Here is a 16,927-nt window from a genome sequence, read left to right on the forward strand (position 1 = left end):
CCCTGTTCCAGATGTGTTTGCCCCAGTGGAGGCGGCAGTGGGGCTGGGGCAACTGCTGCAGGCACCTCCTGGAGGCACCGCTGTGGAAGTCAGGTCTTCCAGCCTGCTTGGTCTCTGACCCAGTACCCCCACTTCCCCAACACACACACACGATTTGGGGTCGCTGCCTGCTGGGGTGGGCCTTCGTCAGGGTATTTTCCCTTCCGAAGGGGGCGGACCCTGCGGTTTCCTCCCAGGGTGACTTCCGGCAGAGAAGGCTTGGCCCCCAGAGAGGGCGGGGAGATGACACAGTTGTTCCCCCAGCCCTGCGGGGCGGGCAGCATGGTTCACTCCAGCATGGGGGCTCCAGGTAAGGGGCCGGCGCCACTGCTAGGGAACACGGGCAGCTCTTTGGGGTTTGTCCTGCTCTACCCATCGCTGGCCTGCCCTGCCCTTCTTCCTTAGCTGTCTCCTCTGCCCTTTCACTCTGTACCGCAGCAGTTCCCCCTTCCCACCCTGGGTCCCCACCCCCAGCTCATCTTTTCCTTCCCCTTCCCCCTCAGACACCTGGGGGCTTCTGACCTCTTCTTTCCATCTCTGCCACCTTGTTCTGAAGGCTCCGGGGGAGGGGATGCAACCTGAGGTTGGTAGGAGGCTCTTACATAGAGGACCAGTGGGTGGCCAACATGAGTGCTCCTTGAGTGGGGGCTGAGTTGCTGTCAGTTGCTGGACATTTGAATGTGTGCATGCCTGTGTAAAGGTATGTGAACAGTAGTCCTAAGTCTTCTGAGTGTGGCTGTCATGCGTCTGTGTGTGAGGGAGAGTGGAGGGCTGTTGTGTGTGGCATTGTGGGGGTAGCCCTGACAATGATCTCTTGGCTTCCTCGCTTCATTTGCTCAGCTATCACCTCCTCAGGGAGGCCTTTCCTGACCTCCCCATCTAAACTGGCAACGAATCCCACCATTTTCGGTCCCTTTGCCCTGCTTTCTTTTTTTCATGGCATTTATCTCCACCTGAAAACTTATTATATGTCTGTGTGCTTGTTAACTGCCTCCCTCCTCCACCCCGCCCCGCAAATGTCAGTTGACTGAGTGAACATTGTGCGTCAGGCACCATACAAGGTGATTTGGGTTTGTTGGCTCATTTGGTATAATGTATCTATTTCTGCATAATGATAGTTATGTCTCAGCAGTGCTGACGGGAGAGGTAAATGAGGTAGCACGCGTACATGCTTAAAACAGTGCCTGGAACACAGCAAGCGTCAATAGTTCACAATTGCTTTATTTGTGGCCGTATAGGTGTGACTGTGGGTATGTGTCACATTCATAGGTATCTGAGGGATGAGTCTTTGGTGTGTGCTGTCCTGTGTACACCAGATGCCCTGTGTGCAGGATTCCCTGTGATCCTTCATCAACATGTATTTATTCAGCAATTCTGTGCTGGATGTTGGAAATACAACTGAATACAGTTTTAGTTCTGTCCCCCTGAAGTCTCCGGTCCAGCGGGGGAGACGGATCTGTCACCAGACAGTGGAGGAGGCACAGGCAGAGGGGTCAGGGCTGGTATCCAGAGGCACAAGGGACTGTGAGAGTCCAGAAGATATGCCCAGTTCAGCCTGTGGGATGTCAGGGAAGGCTTCCTGGAGGAGGGGATATCTGGGCTGAGATGCGAAGGACGAATGGGTGTGAGCAAGAAAAAAGGTGAGGAGGGGGTTGAGATGGGAGGAAGATATCTTGCAGGCTGGCATATGATTATTTATTGAGGTGACCATGTGTGCAACCATGTCTATGTGTGTGTTCTCACACAGTGGACACAGCCCCAGGGCATCTGCACATGCATGCCGTCTGCTCCACCACTGACTCACCCCTGTCTGGGCTTGAATGGGGGTCTCGTACATTTCAGGCACTGGGTTAGACCCTTTACTTGGGATTTCTCACAGAACTGCCCTGCCTGAGAGGCCCACCCTGGATTCCCCTGCCTGGACAGGAATTAATACATCATGTGGCCTTAGGTAGATCACTTATTCTGCCTGGTATTAGGCTCCACATCTGTGAACTGGGTTCAGGAGTCCACCCTGGTCATCTCCCAGGATGAGGTGGCTCTAGGCATATTAGTGTGTGTGCACTTATGTGTGTGTGTGTCTAGCTTAGTGACCTGGGTGCACCTGTGGATGCACATCTGTGACTGTATGTCTGTCTGTGAGTGATTCTGGGTGTGTGATTGTGTGCACAACTGTGTGTGTCTATCTGAGTGACTTGGATGTGTGAATGTGTGTATGTCTGTTTGTCTGTCTGTAAGTGACTCTGGGGTGTGAGTGTACATATCTGTGTGTGCACCTGAGTGACCTGGGTGTGTGTCTGAGTGACCTGGGTGTATGAGTGTGTGCATGTCTGTGTGTCTGTCTGTAATTCTCAGGTGTGAATGAGTGCATGCCTTTGTGCATCTGAGTGACCTGGGTGTATATGTGCACACCTGTATCCATCTGTATGTGTGCCTGTGAGTGACTCTGGATGTGTGAGTATGTGTGGGTGTTACTCAGTGTGTGAGTGTGTGTAAGCACAGGTGTGCTCACCTCTGTCTGGATGTTTTGCCTATCTGCCCGTGTCATTGTGTCTGGGCCTGTGTCTTCATCTGTACACATTCCTGTCTGGGATCTGTGTGCACCTGACCCTGTGTGTGTTTTCAGGTCTCTGTCCATGTCTGAGGCCCGGCCCGGCTGTGGCGTGTGTGCTGTGTGGCAGCTCTTGCCTGTCGTTAGCACAGCTCTGGGGCCACATCTCTTGTTGTGTCCACCAGTATCTCCATCCTTCTCTCTTGACAGCTCTGAAGTGTTCACTCCCTTGGGGCCACCCAGGGACAGCTGTGGGTTGTGGGGGTGTGAGGTGCTGCAGCTCCTGGGGAGGCCGGGACTAGGCCAGCTGGGCCCACAGAGGTTCCCGGCAGCAAAGACCCTGCCCACAGGGGCTCCCAGGCCAAGTCTTGATTGAAGCAGGCTGTGGAGGCAGGGGACCCAGGGGACAGGCCAAGTGGGACCAAGAGGGGTGAGGGGCAGCCCTTGGGCTCTCTATATTTAGCCCAATTTTCGGTAAGTGCTAACGAGAAGCTGACCCAAGTCTGCTAAAACTGGCTGGGGGAAATGCAGAGGAGAAGTGAAAGTCGGTGAGGGAGGGGTGAGGAGGGGTGAGCAGAGTCCCTGGTCTGGGGCAATCGGGCAAGCTAGTATGAGGCTAGGGGCATGAGTAGCCCTGGTTGGTTTCAATAATGGACAATGGGATGGTGGGAATCAAGGGGCCGTAGGGTTCTGCCTCGCTTTTCACCTCCCCTCGCCCATTCTGCTAAAAAGGTATGCACTGCCTGGGATGGGAGAAGGGCGGGGATGGCCATAAATCACCAACCAACCTTCCTGTAGGAATGAGGCTTTGAGAGGGGCTTCTGAAATTTCCAGGGGGCAGGAGCACATTAGAATCACCCAGGGCAGGGGCGCTTTAAAAATCCGATCCCCGGGTGGCACCGTGTGCCAGTGAAATCAGTGTCTGGGGTGGGTGGGATAGCATCAGTATTTCTCTAGTCAAGAGAGAGGGGCGTGGGGAAGCCCTGCCTGGGTCCAGGTGGAGACAACCTGCAGGTGGGTGGCTCAGCGGCCTCGACTGAATTGCCAGTGCCCTAAAGTCTCCACTAAAGCAGCACTGGATTTTGGTTCATGGTGGAAATGAGTCCTCTTAATTCATCCTTGGTGGGGATGATTTGATGACACTGTTTTCTCAGATTGGGCTCTGATGGAGGAGGAGGAGAGCAAGAGAGGCCTGGGCAAGGGGCCGCACTGGCCATTTTGCCATCTGCCCAGCCAAGGGCAGCAGGGGTGCAGGCTGTGTGTGTAGGGTGTGATTAGGTTGAATAAGGGAAACAGAGTGGTGGAAATGTACCCTCAAACCACTTTTGCCTCTCCAGCCACTATCCCTGCAGAGGAGATGCTACCTTAAAGGTGTAGGTTGGAATTGCTTGGGGATTGGGGCTGAGGGTTGAGGTGTCAGGTGACAGCAGGGGGAGGGTCTTGTTTGGGACAGGATCTGGTCCTGGTCTCTTGGAGACTCTTCTATGCATTTATTCATTCCAAAGACACAGTCCCAGCCCATGCAGCGATGACTCCAACCTGGGCCCTAAGGAGTTCAGTCTGGAACTGGGGGTCACTGCCTGGGTGGTCAGGGTGTGTTGGGGGCAGGGACGGGGAGCCCAGAGGAAAGAGATACTGACCAATTGGGGAGTCAGGGAGGACCTCACAGAGGAGGTGACATGTGAGCTGGGGGCTTGAAGAAGAGCAGGAGTTTGCTGGTAGAGAAGGAAAGGTCACCCCAGGCCCGAGGAGAGCGGAGGCAAAGACCTGGACGAGGGAGCTCAGGGCCTCGAGCCCACCCTTGTTCATATAACCCACGTATCCTATGTTGGGCAGTGTCAGGGACCCCAAGATGAGTCAGACCTGCCCTTGAGGGGGTCCTAGTCTGATGGGGGAGGCATACTGGGACCCAGATGGCTACAGCCTCTAGGAGGGTGACGAGGAGAGATGATAGGTCAAGGTGGAGGGAGCAAGGGAGAGACATCTGGGGGCACCAGGGGCTGTGACTTCACAGAGGATGGAGCCTGTGCTGGGTCCTGAAGGATGAGGAGGAAGTCAGCCAGGTGGACAGGGTGGAGGACAGCATTCCAGGCCGAGGGACCAGCCCTGTGACAAGGTCTCAGGAAACATTTGTTCAGTGGCAGAGACAGCAGGACAGAGGCAGACCAAGAGACAGAGAGCTGCAGGGAAGGGTGTTCGGCAAACATTCTTCTGAGCTGGGTGATGCCAGGGACCCAGCAATGAGTCAGACCCAACTCTACCCCCTGGTCTGGGGGGAAAGGACCGGGACACAGCCCTGTGGGCTTGGGACTGGAACAGCAGGAGGCCACAACTGTGTGAGACTGTATTAGTCTACTGAGGCTGCTGTAACAAATGGCACAGACTGGGTGGCTTAAACAACAGAAATGCATTTTCTCACAGTTCTGGAAGGTAGAAGTCGAAGGTCATGGTGTCAACAAGGCTGGTTTCTTTTGAGACCTCTCTCCTTTGCTTGGGGTGGCCATCTTCTCCCTGTGTCTTCACCTTGTGTGTGTGTCTCTGTCCCAATCGCCTCTTCTTGTAATGCCACCAGTCATATTAGATTAAGGCCCACCCTAATGGTCTCATTTTAGCCTAATAACCTTTCTAAAGACCCTTTCTCCAAATATAGTCACATTCTGAGGTACTGGGAGTTAGGGCTTCAACATATGAATGTTGGGTAACACAACACAGCCCATACCAGAGGCCAAGGATGAGCACGGACTCTGGGGTGGAGGTGAGGTCAGAGGCTGCCCTGGTCTGTGAGCAGCAGAAGAATTCGCCAGCTAGGTGGGGAATAGAGAAGCGGCAAGGCCTGGACTCCCCGTCAAGCAGAACCCCCAAGCAGAAGGAGATGCCTGGTGTGGTTGAAGAGCATGATGCATGAGTGGTTAGAGATGGCAGTGGAGGGTGGCAGGGGCCACACCCCAAAGGCCAGGCTTAAGAGCCCGGGCTTTTCTTGGGAGGATGGGGAGTCAGGGAAGGGTTCAGGGCTATAGGGCACTGGATGTGGGAAGGGTCTGCCTGGAGCACTGTGGACACTGGCTGGAGGGAGGGGCCAGGGACAGGGCTGGGGCAAGGGTTTCAGGGATGCTAGGAGGGGTGGGATTTAGGGCTGCGTTAGGGTTAGTGGGTGCCAAGGCCCGGGAGATTTACAGCCAGCATCAGGCAGGAGTCCTGCCTTTGATGCCTAGAGTCAGAACAGGGCCTCATCGCAGCTCGCTTTGTGTCACTTGGTGCCCCATCCCCAGTGCCCAGAAACAGGGCCCCACCCTTACCAGCATACATCTTACTAGGATTACGTGCTGGCTTTTTCTTTTCTTTTCTAGCTTTTAAGTTTTTTCTTTTTGTGTGTGTGTGTGAAAATATACACGTAATAAAGTGCTCAGATTTAAAGTGTACAGCATGATGAATTTTTACATGTGTACAGACCCACGTAACTACCAAACAGATCAAGATGCAAAACATTTTCTACCCCGACAGCCTTCCTCATGCCCTTTCCCAGTCAGCCCCCGTCAAAGGTACCCAGTTGTCTGATCTTGATCATCTGATATCATCTTGCCTGTTTCTAAGCTTTGCATAATTGGGGTCCTACTGTCTGTTTGCTTTTGTGTCTGATGTCTTTCCTTCTCTGTCACATCTGCGAGATTCAGTGGTATGTGATGCAGTTCATTCTTCTCCCCGACTGGGGAGTGTTTCTTGTATGGACATACCACATTTTGCTGACCCATTCCCTGTTGACGGGCCCTTGAGTGATTTCCATCTCAGGGCCATTATAAAAGGACTGCTGGGAGCATGTGTGCCCGTGGGCACTGGTGAGCAGGATGCCTGGGAGTGGCCGTGCCGGGCCGTTGGGAGAGGGCACCTCTTAGTTTTCCTGACTTGTACTTGTATCGATTTACACTCCCACCAGCAGTGTGTGACCTGGCTTCTTAATCAGGAATTTTAAACCCCAGTGGCGTTTCGTGTCAAGTAATCCTCAATTGCAAAATTCCTGGACTTTTTTTTTTTTTCAGTTGCTTAGGACATCCCTGCTCTCTCTTTAGCTGGCCTTCTTAAAATATCTTGGGTGTAGAGCACACTAGAGTTGGACAGCTCCTTTGATAGGGTGGGGTCATGGTTTAGGTGGGGATTTGGAGTGACTTGTGGGGGAGACTCTGGAGTCAGAGTCAGGGTCATGAGTAAGGTCTGAGGCCAAGTTGGGAGTCAAACCCAAATGAAGGCGTTGGACCATCTGGATGGGAGTTGGCATCCAGGGTGGGTAAGGGGATTGAGAACAGGTCAGGCAGAAGCCCAGATATGTGTGGGTGTCTCAGACCAGGAAGGGCTGGGCCCCAGTCGGTGTCCGGGTGAGCTTGGGTTGGGGTGGCTATTGGAGATGAGGTGAGTGGAAGCCGTGACTGGGGTTCATTTGCCCGTAGCAATCCTGACTAGAAGTGGGAACCCTCGAGCCACAGAGACCGGGGGTCCAATCTGCTGTCTTACTGTGCTCTTGGGGAGATGACACACCCTCAGAACCTCAGTGTCCTCCTCTGTGAAATGGGGGTAATAGCACCAACTGCTAACGTGAGTTCAGAGTCATGCTTAGCGCTGTGCTTGGCACTGGTAAGCGCTCACCTTTCCACAGTCAGTGTCAGAGTCCTGAGAGGACAGGGCACCGGTCTCCCTTGCTTTGTGTCCCCTGGTGCCAACTTGCTATTTGCCACCTCCCCTTGGCCACCTCCTTTCATTTCCAGGGGCTATGGAAAGGGATTGCATTTTAGGGCCCGGGTATCTCGGTGGGATTTGGGCATGCAATTGGAATTCAAGGCTGAAGTCCTAGGTAAGGTCTAGGATTAGGTTCAAGGACAAGGTCAAGGGCAGAGCCAGATGGAGTTGGAGCTGAAGTTACCAAGGTCAGAGTGAGGCTGCTCGGCTTGTGCACTGAATACATAGAAGGGAGACTGGTGGGAGTGAGGTGCGGACAGGAAAGTGGTGGGCCGGGGGAGGGGGCCGGCGGGCGGCTGAATCACACCTAGAGATCTGAAGACTCGCTCCTCTGGGGATGCTGCACTCCCATCACATCCCCCAGGCCCCACTCAGAGTGGAAAACATGCCTCAGCCGAAACCTGGTGAGGCAGGACGGGCGTCTGGGCGGCACGCCTGAGCAATAGGCCCAAGGCTGACTCGCCCCTTTGGAACATCACCACCTCCTCCCAGCAGCCCGGCAGCTGAGGCGTTCTCAGGACCACCATCTACCTCCCACCCTGCCCCAGGGCCTCCTGGGGGCGACCTTTCCTGTGCACCTCCTGGAGGGTGAAAAGGATCAGGGATGATCCCTAAGGCTCGACGGCCCCTCTCTTGTTCTCCCAGAGAAGGATAGAGGCCCATGAACGGAGGGCATGTCTCCTGGAAAAACACACTTGTAAGGTGGCCAGGGGTGAGGAGGATTTGAGAACAGGCTGTGGTGGTGCTGGAGGAGGGGCCGAGAACCCTCCTGGCTTCCCCTCTCTCACCCCACGTCCATCCCTTCTCTGTCCCCAGAAATAAGAATGTCTAAGCCCCTGGAGGCCGAGAAGCAAGGTCTGGACTCCCCGTCAGAGCACACAGGTGTGTGGGAAAGGAACAGGAAGGCAGAGGGTGGGCAGGAGGCGGGTGTGGTGGGGAGCATCAGGGGTGGCTGGTGACAACCCGCTTTTTCCTTCTCATTACAGACACGGAAAGAAATGGACCGGACACTAACCACCAGGTCAGGAGGGACTAGATGAGCAGGAGAGGTTGGGAGGAGGAGAGGGGAGAAGAAGGGGGCTCTGTGGGGGAGAGATGGGTGTCAGAGGCTGCTTCATCTCACTGTTCCCATCCCCACCCCAACTTGCTTTCTACAGAATCCCCAGAATAAGACCTCCCCATTCTCCGTGTCCCCGACTGGCCCCAGCACCAAGGTAAGCACCTGTCAGAACAGCCAGGGCAGCGGGAGGGGAAGTGGTGTCCTGTGATGGTGGCAGTTGCATCTGGAAGAGGGTTCTGCAGGCCTGCCATGGGCCCGGGGCCTGAGGGGACACTGAGCCCTGGTACCCTGGTGACAAGGCTCCTCCCGCCCCTTCTCACCCCTGGGCTCCCGCCCCAGGACTGTGACTCACCCTGGCTCCTTCCCCTTCCCTGGGGGGTGGGGGTGGCCAGGGAAATCCCCCCCAGAGCCCCAGGGCGATGAACAACAGGAAGCCAAAGGCCCCACCCCCATCCCAACTTCCCTGACCAAACAGGGGCCTGCCCCACCCCACCCTCTGCCCCCCAACACACACACTCAGGGGTGAAGGGTGGGAGGGTGCTGGGGTCAGGAGGAGGCAGACCCAGTGAGGATGGCTGAGGGGCTGAGGAGATGCTACAGGAGAGGACCATGGGAGGCTGGAAGTGGCCAAACAGGGCCCTGCTACTGGTCACTGCTGGGCTTCCTGGGGGTCTGAGGCCCAGTCCTCCACCCTTCAGCCTGGCAGGGGCAGTCGGCAGGTCCAGAGGCCTTAAGGCAGCACAGAGGTCAGGGGCAGAGGGAGCACAGGCAGGACTCCTGACCCTGACTAAAGGTGGCAGAGGGACGGGGTGGGGAGCTTGGAGCTGCTCTGTGACCTTGGGAAAATCACTTCCCCTCTCTGGGCTTCTCAGTTTCCTCTTCTCTGAATGGGGGAGGGGGCAGTCAGATTAGATGTCCTGTGAGGTCCCTTCCACAGCTGGTGCGCCCTGATGCCCCTTGATGGGCAGGTGTCTTATCCTGAGTGCGTTGGACAGGGACCCGGGAGAAGGTCTCTGGCTCTGACCTCCCTCTCTCTGATCTCAGGCTCGGCTCTGGCCTTGGCCCTCAGAACATCCATCTCCCCCACCCTCTCCCTCCTCAGCTGAATCTTTGCAGCCTCTCCTGACCCCTCAGCAGCCCTGCTTCTCAGTGGGGAAACCACTGGGGCCTAGAGAAGGAAAGGTTCTTGCCCCTGCCCCCGGCCTGGGCCCTGGTTCCCTGGGATAGCCTGAGGCAGAGAGGGCGGCTGCCTCTGACTCCCAGCCTGCGTCCACACTGCTCTCAGTCTTTGCCTCTCCATCTATTCCATCGCTTCTGCATCAGTTTTTCCGGAACTGCAAGGATTCACGTGCTCCCATCATGGTTTCAGACAAATCAGCACACCTCCGCGTACAATGATTTACATCATAACTTTGTTAACTGGCTCAATTTAAAACAAAACAAAACATTTTTATTATGGGAAATATGAAGCAGATAGTAGAAAGGAGAGGATAATGAAAATAAACCCCCGGGTGCCCATCAATCAGCTTCAACAATTACCAACTCATGAACCAGCTTGCTCTTTCAACAGCTGAAATAAATGTGTTTTTAAATGGAAATTTCACGAATGGAAAACCAGAATCACTTGCCATGGAAATAAATACAATGATTATTAAAATGTACCCAGAGCCTCTTGCCTACGGAAGGGTCTAAGCCTGAGTCTGTTCTCCCTTTGTTAAAAGGGGAGATTAGCCGACGACGTTGGCAGGCGTTAGAGACATGCTAGCACTTAACAAAGACTTTCTTAAGAGAGCCAGAAAGAATGAGAGAGCTCAGAAGGAGGAATAGTGTTCTCAGCATGGCTCTCGATGTTGTGGTTGTTTTTTTGACTTTTAATTAAAATATGACACACACATAGATCTTCAGTGGACGGCCCTGCGGATTTTTCACAAACTGAATAGCGGTGTCATCAGCATCAGATCAAGGAGCAACACACAACCAGACTTCCAGAAAGCCCTAACTCCCCTCCAGGGACAGCCACTGGCCCCGCTTCTCATAGCCAGTTGTTTCATGCCGCACCCTCTGTACTCCTTAAACTTTCTGACATTTGTACCCCATACTTGGGGGCACGCCACTTACGTTCTTCTATTATGTGGTTCTTCCTGGGCCTCTGCCTATCTGTTCATCTCAGTCTGCATTCCAAATGCCACACCCCTGCCAAGCCACGGTGTCACCGTGAACAAGTTGCTTTCCCTCTTTGCATCTCTTTTGCAAAATGGTCCTGGGACACTGGGCTGAAGGGTGGCCCTGAATGTCCCCTCTAGGCCTGAGAGTGTGTGACTCATCAAGCCATGCCTCCTCCCACTCCATGTGTCCGTTACCAACAGACCCCATGGGTGAGCCCACCGCTGTCTAGCTCTAGCTCTTTATCTAGGGGAGGGAGGGACCAGGACTGCTCTGTGCTGGCCTGTCCTCTGTGTTTGGTGTAAGATGCATCCACATCCTACAGAGAGATGAGGAAGGGCTTGGCAGACTTTGGGGGTACAGGCTGACAGCTGGCAGCACCTGGGCTACATCGGCCTGTAGACGTGCTTTGCTTGTCCTGCCAGCATTTTTGCTTTAGGTTCTTTTTTTCTGTTTTTTTTGTTTGTTTGTTTTTTAATTGGGGAAGAGCGTGTTTTTCCAGGACCCATCAGCTCCAAATCAAGTAGTTGTTTCAATCTGGTTGTGGAGGATGCATCTCAGTGGCCCATGTGGGGATCGAACCAGCAACCTTGGTGTTATGAGCACTGCGCTCTAACCAACTGAGCTAACCGGTTGCCCCGACTTTAGGTTTTGAAATGAGTGGCCAGCAGGAGCAGAGTAGGAGCTAGGCAGACCTCCCCTTTAGGTGGGCGGGTGGGCACTGTCTCTCCAGTCCACCATCCAGTTCTGCCCTGTCATCCATTTGTGCCGTCTGCCTGTTTCTGTCTGCATTTGAATTCATGGCCTGTGTTCTAAAGCAATGTTTTTGTTTGTTTTTTAAAATATCTTAAGATATTTTAAATATCTTCCAATAAATTCTTACTCTATTGGACCAATAAGAGATGTGCCTCTGGCTGAAGCAAATGGGACCACATCCCCTTATTTGAGGTTCCAGGGCCCCATAGCATCATTTCCCATTTTACAGATGGGGAAACTGACTCCCAAGAGGGGAAAGGTGCTTTCCCAAGGTGGCCCTCTCCCATAGGGAGTTTGAGCACAGGAGGTGTGGTGGCCCAACTGACTGATGAGGAAACAGGCCAGAGCGATGGCCTGAGGCCCCCAGTCAGTGCAGGGTCTGGCCTCTGTGCCCCCAGCCACTCCTGTGTGGGCCCGAGGTTGCCGTTGCCACACTCGTGCCCTTTCTTTGGTTCACAGGTGGGCATTCTCTCTGGCCTCCACTTAACATTCTGGGGTCCCGGACCCTGCCTCTCTCCCCCCCAGATCAAGGCTGAAGACCCCAGTGGTGACCCAGCCCCAGCAGCACCCCCGCCCCCCCAGCCGGCTCAGCCACATCTGCCCCAGGCCCAGCTCATGCTGACGGGCAGCCAGCTTGCTGGGGTAAGTACTCGGGGAAGACCAGGACAAGGGCACAGGCCAGCTGCCTCCAACAGGACCGGTGGCCTGAGTGTCCCGCCAGAGCCATGGCCACTGTCTCCCACCTGCCTCTCGCCCTCCTCTGCCTCCTGGAAGACTTGCCCCCTAACCTGTTTGGCTCAGGCACTAACCCCTCTCTGCCTTCTCTGCTCCTCCCCACACCCCCCTGCGTCCCCTGCTGTCCTGCCCCCACAGCTCACGGCGCTGATGCCGGCTCAGCAGCAGCTCCTCCTGCAGCAAGCGCAGGCCCAGCTCCTGGCCGCCGCCGCAGCAGCCGCCGCCTCCTCCTCCTCCTCCTCTTCCTCCTCCTCCTCTGCCTCCTCCTCGACCTCGCAGCCCCCAGCCTCTTCTGGGGGAGGCGATCTGCCACCACCACAACCTGCCAGCCAGGCCCCCGGGACCCCACAGCTCACCCTGTCCCAGCCCATCCAGCTCACAGCACAGGTAAGGGCAGCCCGGACCGGCACATCCCTCCACCGAGGGCCCTCAGGAGGTCGCAGGGCCTGACTGGTCGGCGTAGTCGGTCCCGCCCCCGGCCACGTGCCAGGCAGCTCCCAGCAACCCGAGGAAGCCTTGGGAGACACCGCCCACCTCGCACAGCGGCAAAGGGAGGCTCAGAGGGAGGACATCCTCCACGGGATGCAGCGTCCAGCTGAGCGCTTTCCGTGCATCTGGCTGAGGGCTCACAGCCACCTGGGAGGTTGGCACGTTATCCTCAATCTATAGCGAGGAAACCAGGAGTTACCTCATAAGCGGTACCTGCGTGGGTGCAAACCAAGAGGCAGAAACTCAGCGTCGGTGCCCCACACCGTGTCCCCTGGCTCAGCCAGCGAGTCACTCTTTCATTCAAGGGGGCTATGATCTCGGAGTTGGAAATGCTGTATCCACGCTCCTCATTTTGGAGACTTCTGGTATACATCAACTCCTGAGTTAGTGGCAATAATTAGCTTCCTAGGGCTGCCATAACAAAGTTCCACAAACTGGGTGGCTTAAAACAACAAAAATGTATTGTCTCAGACCAGAAAGTCCAAAATCAAGGTGTTGGCAGGCAGGGCTGTGCTGTCTCTGAAGGCTCTAGGGGAAAATCCCTCTTGGCCTCTTCTAGCTCTGGGGGTGCCAGAAATCCTTGGTGTCTTGTAGATGGATGGCTCCAATCTCTGACTCATTATCACATGGCCATCTTCTCTCTGTGTATGTGTCTCTGTGTCCAAATTTCCCCTTCTTATAGGGACACCAGTCACTGGGTTAGGGCCCACCCTAATAACCTCGTTTTGACTTGATTACATTTGTAAAGACCCTATTACCAAATAAGGTCATAGTTACATGCACCAGGGGTTATGGCTTCCAATGTATCTTTCTGGGGGGGGGGGAGACACACAATTCAACCCATCACAGTGGCCAACAGATTTCCTATAAGGATAGTCAGCAGGGGCAGAGTAGGAGCTGGCAGGCTTCCCCTTGTGATGGGCCTGCTCGCTCCAACTCACCCTCTGCACACCAGCCTACATCACCCATTCATGCCGTCTGCCTGGTGGTTTCTGTAAGCGTTTGAGTCTGTGGCCCGTTTTCCAAAGCGATGAAGGTCCTGAGAAGCCCTACAGCAAGGAGCCCTGTTTAACTTCCCTTAGTCGGGTGTTTCCCACGACTGCTCTGCAGATGATATCGCTTCCTCTCTCTCTCTCTCCACCCACTTCCATGGAACCCCTGGGCAGATGCTGCTACACCAGGGAGCTGTCCAGCGCCCACCAGACTCTCCCCTTGACAGTGTTCTGCTTCCAATGGGCCTTTCCGCTACTGACCAGCACTCCCATTTGGAACTAGTCTTCACACTGAGCTGGTACCTGCCTCTTTAGAGCTTCCTACCCCTGGGCCTGGTTCTGCAGAAACCCACAGAGCCATCTGTGCCTATGGCTCTGTAATGGTTCTTCCAATCGTAGCCTCCTAATGCCAGGCTCGCCATGGTAACGGTAACTAGTCTGTTGGGAGCTGCCTTGGTACCAGGCACAGTGCTAATGTGGCCTCCTTGGGCGTACAAACCCCCATGGCCAAGGCTCTGAAGGGCTAAGTGACTTGCCTGTCCCAGGTCACACCGTGAGCAAGAGTGGCAGAGCCAACATGGGGGTCCAGGGCTCCCATCATATGATCCAGGGCTGCTGTCTCTAGCAGGGGGATATGTGTCCTGCCTGCCCACCCTAGCCACCCCACGAGACCCTAGCAGCAGGTGTTCCATTTGCCTCGTAGCACACACAGCTCTTCGTGGAACCACACCAGGGCTCCAGGCTCCTTCCTAGGTTTTGAATCTTGGTGTCCCGGCTCTTGTCCATTTTTCTACCTGGAAATCAGCTTCCCCCCTTTACCTGGGCAGCTCCTCTTCACCTAGGCTCCAGCTCGGGAGCCCATGCCTCCAGGAAATCTTCAATGCCCTCTCTCCCTCTAGCTGGTTTGCTTCCCTGCCTCTTGTCTCCTCTGGGGTCCTGCGGCTCGTGTCTCTCCTCCTGCCTCATCACCCAGGGCTGTGTCCAAATATGTCTGCGGAAATATCTGCTGAGGAAACAAAGATGACAGGGAGGAGGAAGGACAGGGCAGCCACGTGCAGACTCAGCCTGGCCATCATCCCCTGTGCGCAGCACATACTCCTGGTGTTCATTCATCCCTAGAACCATGTCCCCCAGGCTGACCCTCTGCCACCTTCTGTCCCACCAGGCCTGGTTTTCAAGGTCTCCCAAACCCCTTGCTGTCAAACCCTTTCCTCTTGCTCCTCCTGCCCCAGCTTCCGTCAGCTCTCATCTTCCCCTGTCTGTCCTCTGCAAGTGCAAAGCTGGGCCACGTTAGTCTTCTGGGAGTTCTGTTGCCCATGAGCTCTTTCCACAACAGACAGACAAACACGTATCCCGCGCTGCCCATGTGCCAGGTGCCATGCTGGGCCCAGGCGGCAGCGGGGATCGTATTCCGCCTGCCCCGGCTGCCCACCGTGGCCACAGCCAGCTTGACCCCTCTCTCCAGCCTGTATCTTGTGCCCGCCGATTCCACTTCTCGTGCCTGCTCAGCCCTGTCCTGCGGTCATTTCACAGACATCTCCCGGCCTCCTCTGTGTCAAGCCCTGGAGTGATTCTGACCCATCCATGCTCCCGAGAGCTCCCCGTCTTGTAGGGAAACAGACACACCAATGAACCATTAGGAAATGGTTTACTTGAAAAATACTAAGAAGGTCAAAAGCACTCATAACCTTATCACTTTACAATTATAAAACATATGAAGGGTCAGCTCCCTTTCTGTCCTTGTAATGCCAGCTTCCAAAGTAATGTCGGCTAAACAGTTTGGCAGAAACCCTTCCTGCATTTTTCTAGCTTATACAGATAAAGGGATGATTATCATACAGGTTTGTGATTTGTGTGTCCAGCACTCAGCACGATGCTTTCCACCGCGGGGGCTGCACGGGTGTTTACTGAATCAATGAGGGATGTTTTGCTGCGGTTTTTCAATCAAGAGCAGGGAAGACATCTCTCCAGGGGAGTCATTCAGAACATCTGGGGTAGGGGTAGGCATTGATTGAAAATTTACATTAACTGTTAAAACATCATTTTGTATTTGGAGAGTGAAAAGAAAATCCCTATTTTCATAATATGACCACGGCAAATAGAGCTTGAGAAAATCTTTTGGGCTGGTAGGACCTAGTAAATAAAGGTTCCCCAGAGAAACCTACTAGATATGGTGGGGAAAGAAAGGTGACCTATGTGTGAGGAAGTCAGGGAAGGCGCCTGGGAGAAGGTAGTATCTGAACCAAGGCAGGATAAAGAGGAGTTTACCAGGTGAACAAGCTGGAGAAAAGGGTTTCAGGCAGTGGGAATGGGGAATTCGAAATGAGAGAGGAGGGTGGGCTCAGGGAGTTGGGGGGTGGGAACCAGTGTTAGAAGACAGCGGAGGATGAGCTGCGAGGGTGTATCAGCTGGGCCACAGACCCACTCCAGGCAGCTGACAAGAAAAGGGACTGTTTTGTTCAGATCACTGAAAAGGCCCAGGCTGGAACGTCAGGCCTGACCCCAGGGATCTGTCTCCCTTTTCATTCTGGGGCCGGTTAAAAGGGTGCCAGCACTTCTAGACTTGCAGCCACCCTGCCCGGGGAGATAAAACACATCCACTGTCTCCAGGTTTGAGTCAGTGCCCTGGACCCCTGAGAAGGCAGGCTTGGCCACACCTAGACCACATGATTTGAGTGTGGGGAAGGGCAAGCCCCCAAAAGGAAGAGATGGGTCCTACTGCTTGAAGAAGGGGGTGCGTGTCAGTGCACCCACAGGCCCAGGCGTCCAGGAGCCAGGCCAACGTGTGCACTCCACAATTCCTGGGTTGGGATCTGCTGTTGCCGGTCTATCCTGGAATTTTAACATGAGGTAGCATGGATGTAACACGCAATGTGCATGGAGGTGGTTTTTCTCCCTACTGAATGGTTCTCTGTTTTGTGGTGTTCTGTTCCAACCCAGGGCTTCCTGGGTTCCATGTGGCAAGGCCAACCTCTGGGAGACGGGTACATAGAAGAGCCCATGCTAGAGACAGGCCACCTCTGTCCATGCTCTTCCCCTGCCCCCCCCCCACCTTTGGAGCTTCCCCTAGTGGAGTGCCTGGAAAAACCATAGTCACTTACTCATTCAACTAGCACTTATTGAACACTGTGTGTATGCTGGGCACCCACTCGTGACCCCGAGGGGACAGTTGTGATAAGGCAGAGGTGGCTGCCCTTAAGGACCTTATGTTCTAGTGGGGAGACAGACAGCAAACAAGTAAACAAACCAGTAAGACGAGACAGTGTTAGAGTAAGCGTAATGAAGAAAATGAAACTGGGTGGTGCTGTAGAGGGAGGAAGCCACTTTTAATAGGGTGGTCATGAAAAGTTTCACTGAGAAGGTGGCATTTGAGAGCCGGGGCCTGAATGAGCCAGGAGGAGAGCTTAGGAAATGGCA

General features: G+C 54.6%; 1 protein-coding gene across 10 annotated transcripts in view; it reads left to right on the forward strand.

The window, feature by feature from the left end:
• The first annotated feature begins 270 nt into the window (after positions 1–270).
• The window catches only part of POU2F2 (POU class 2 homeobox 2), a 32,911-nt gene continuing 16,254 nt past the window's right edge, over positions 271–16,927 (forward strand). For 6 of the 10 annotated variants that reach the window (XM_019629085.1, XM_019629086.1, XM_019629088.1 and 3 more), the window contains exons 1-5: positions 271–349; positions 8,132–8,197; positions 8,302–8,336; positions 8,473–8,529; positions 11,820–11,936. In XM_019629085.1, coding sequence (XP_019484630.1) covers positions 283–349; positions 8,132–8,197; positions 8,302–8,336; positions 8,473–8,529; positions 11,820–11,936 — 342 coding nt within the window. In that variant the 5' untranslated portion in view covers positions 271–282. Of the gene's footprint in view, positions 350–8,131; positions 8,198–8,301; positions 8,337–8,472; positions 8,530–11,753; positions 11,937–12,167; positions 12,417–16,927 lie in introns of all 10 variants that reach the window. The other 4 variants (XM_019629083.1, XM_019629084.1, XM_019629087.1 and 1 more) reach the window with 2 other exon arrangements.

This window comes from Hipposideros armiger, unplaced genomic scaffold (assembly GCF_001890085.2).
Source record: "Hipposideros armiger isolate ML-2016 unplaced genomic scaffold, ASM189008v1 scaffold_824, whole genome shotgun sequence".
Lineage (NCBI taxonomy): Eukaryota > Metazoa > Chordata > Mammalia > Chiroptera > Hipposideridae > Hipposideros > Hipposideros armiger.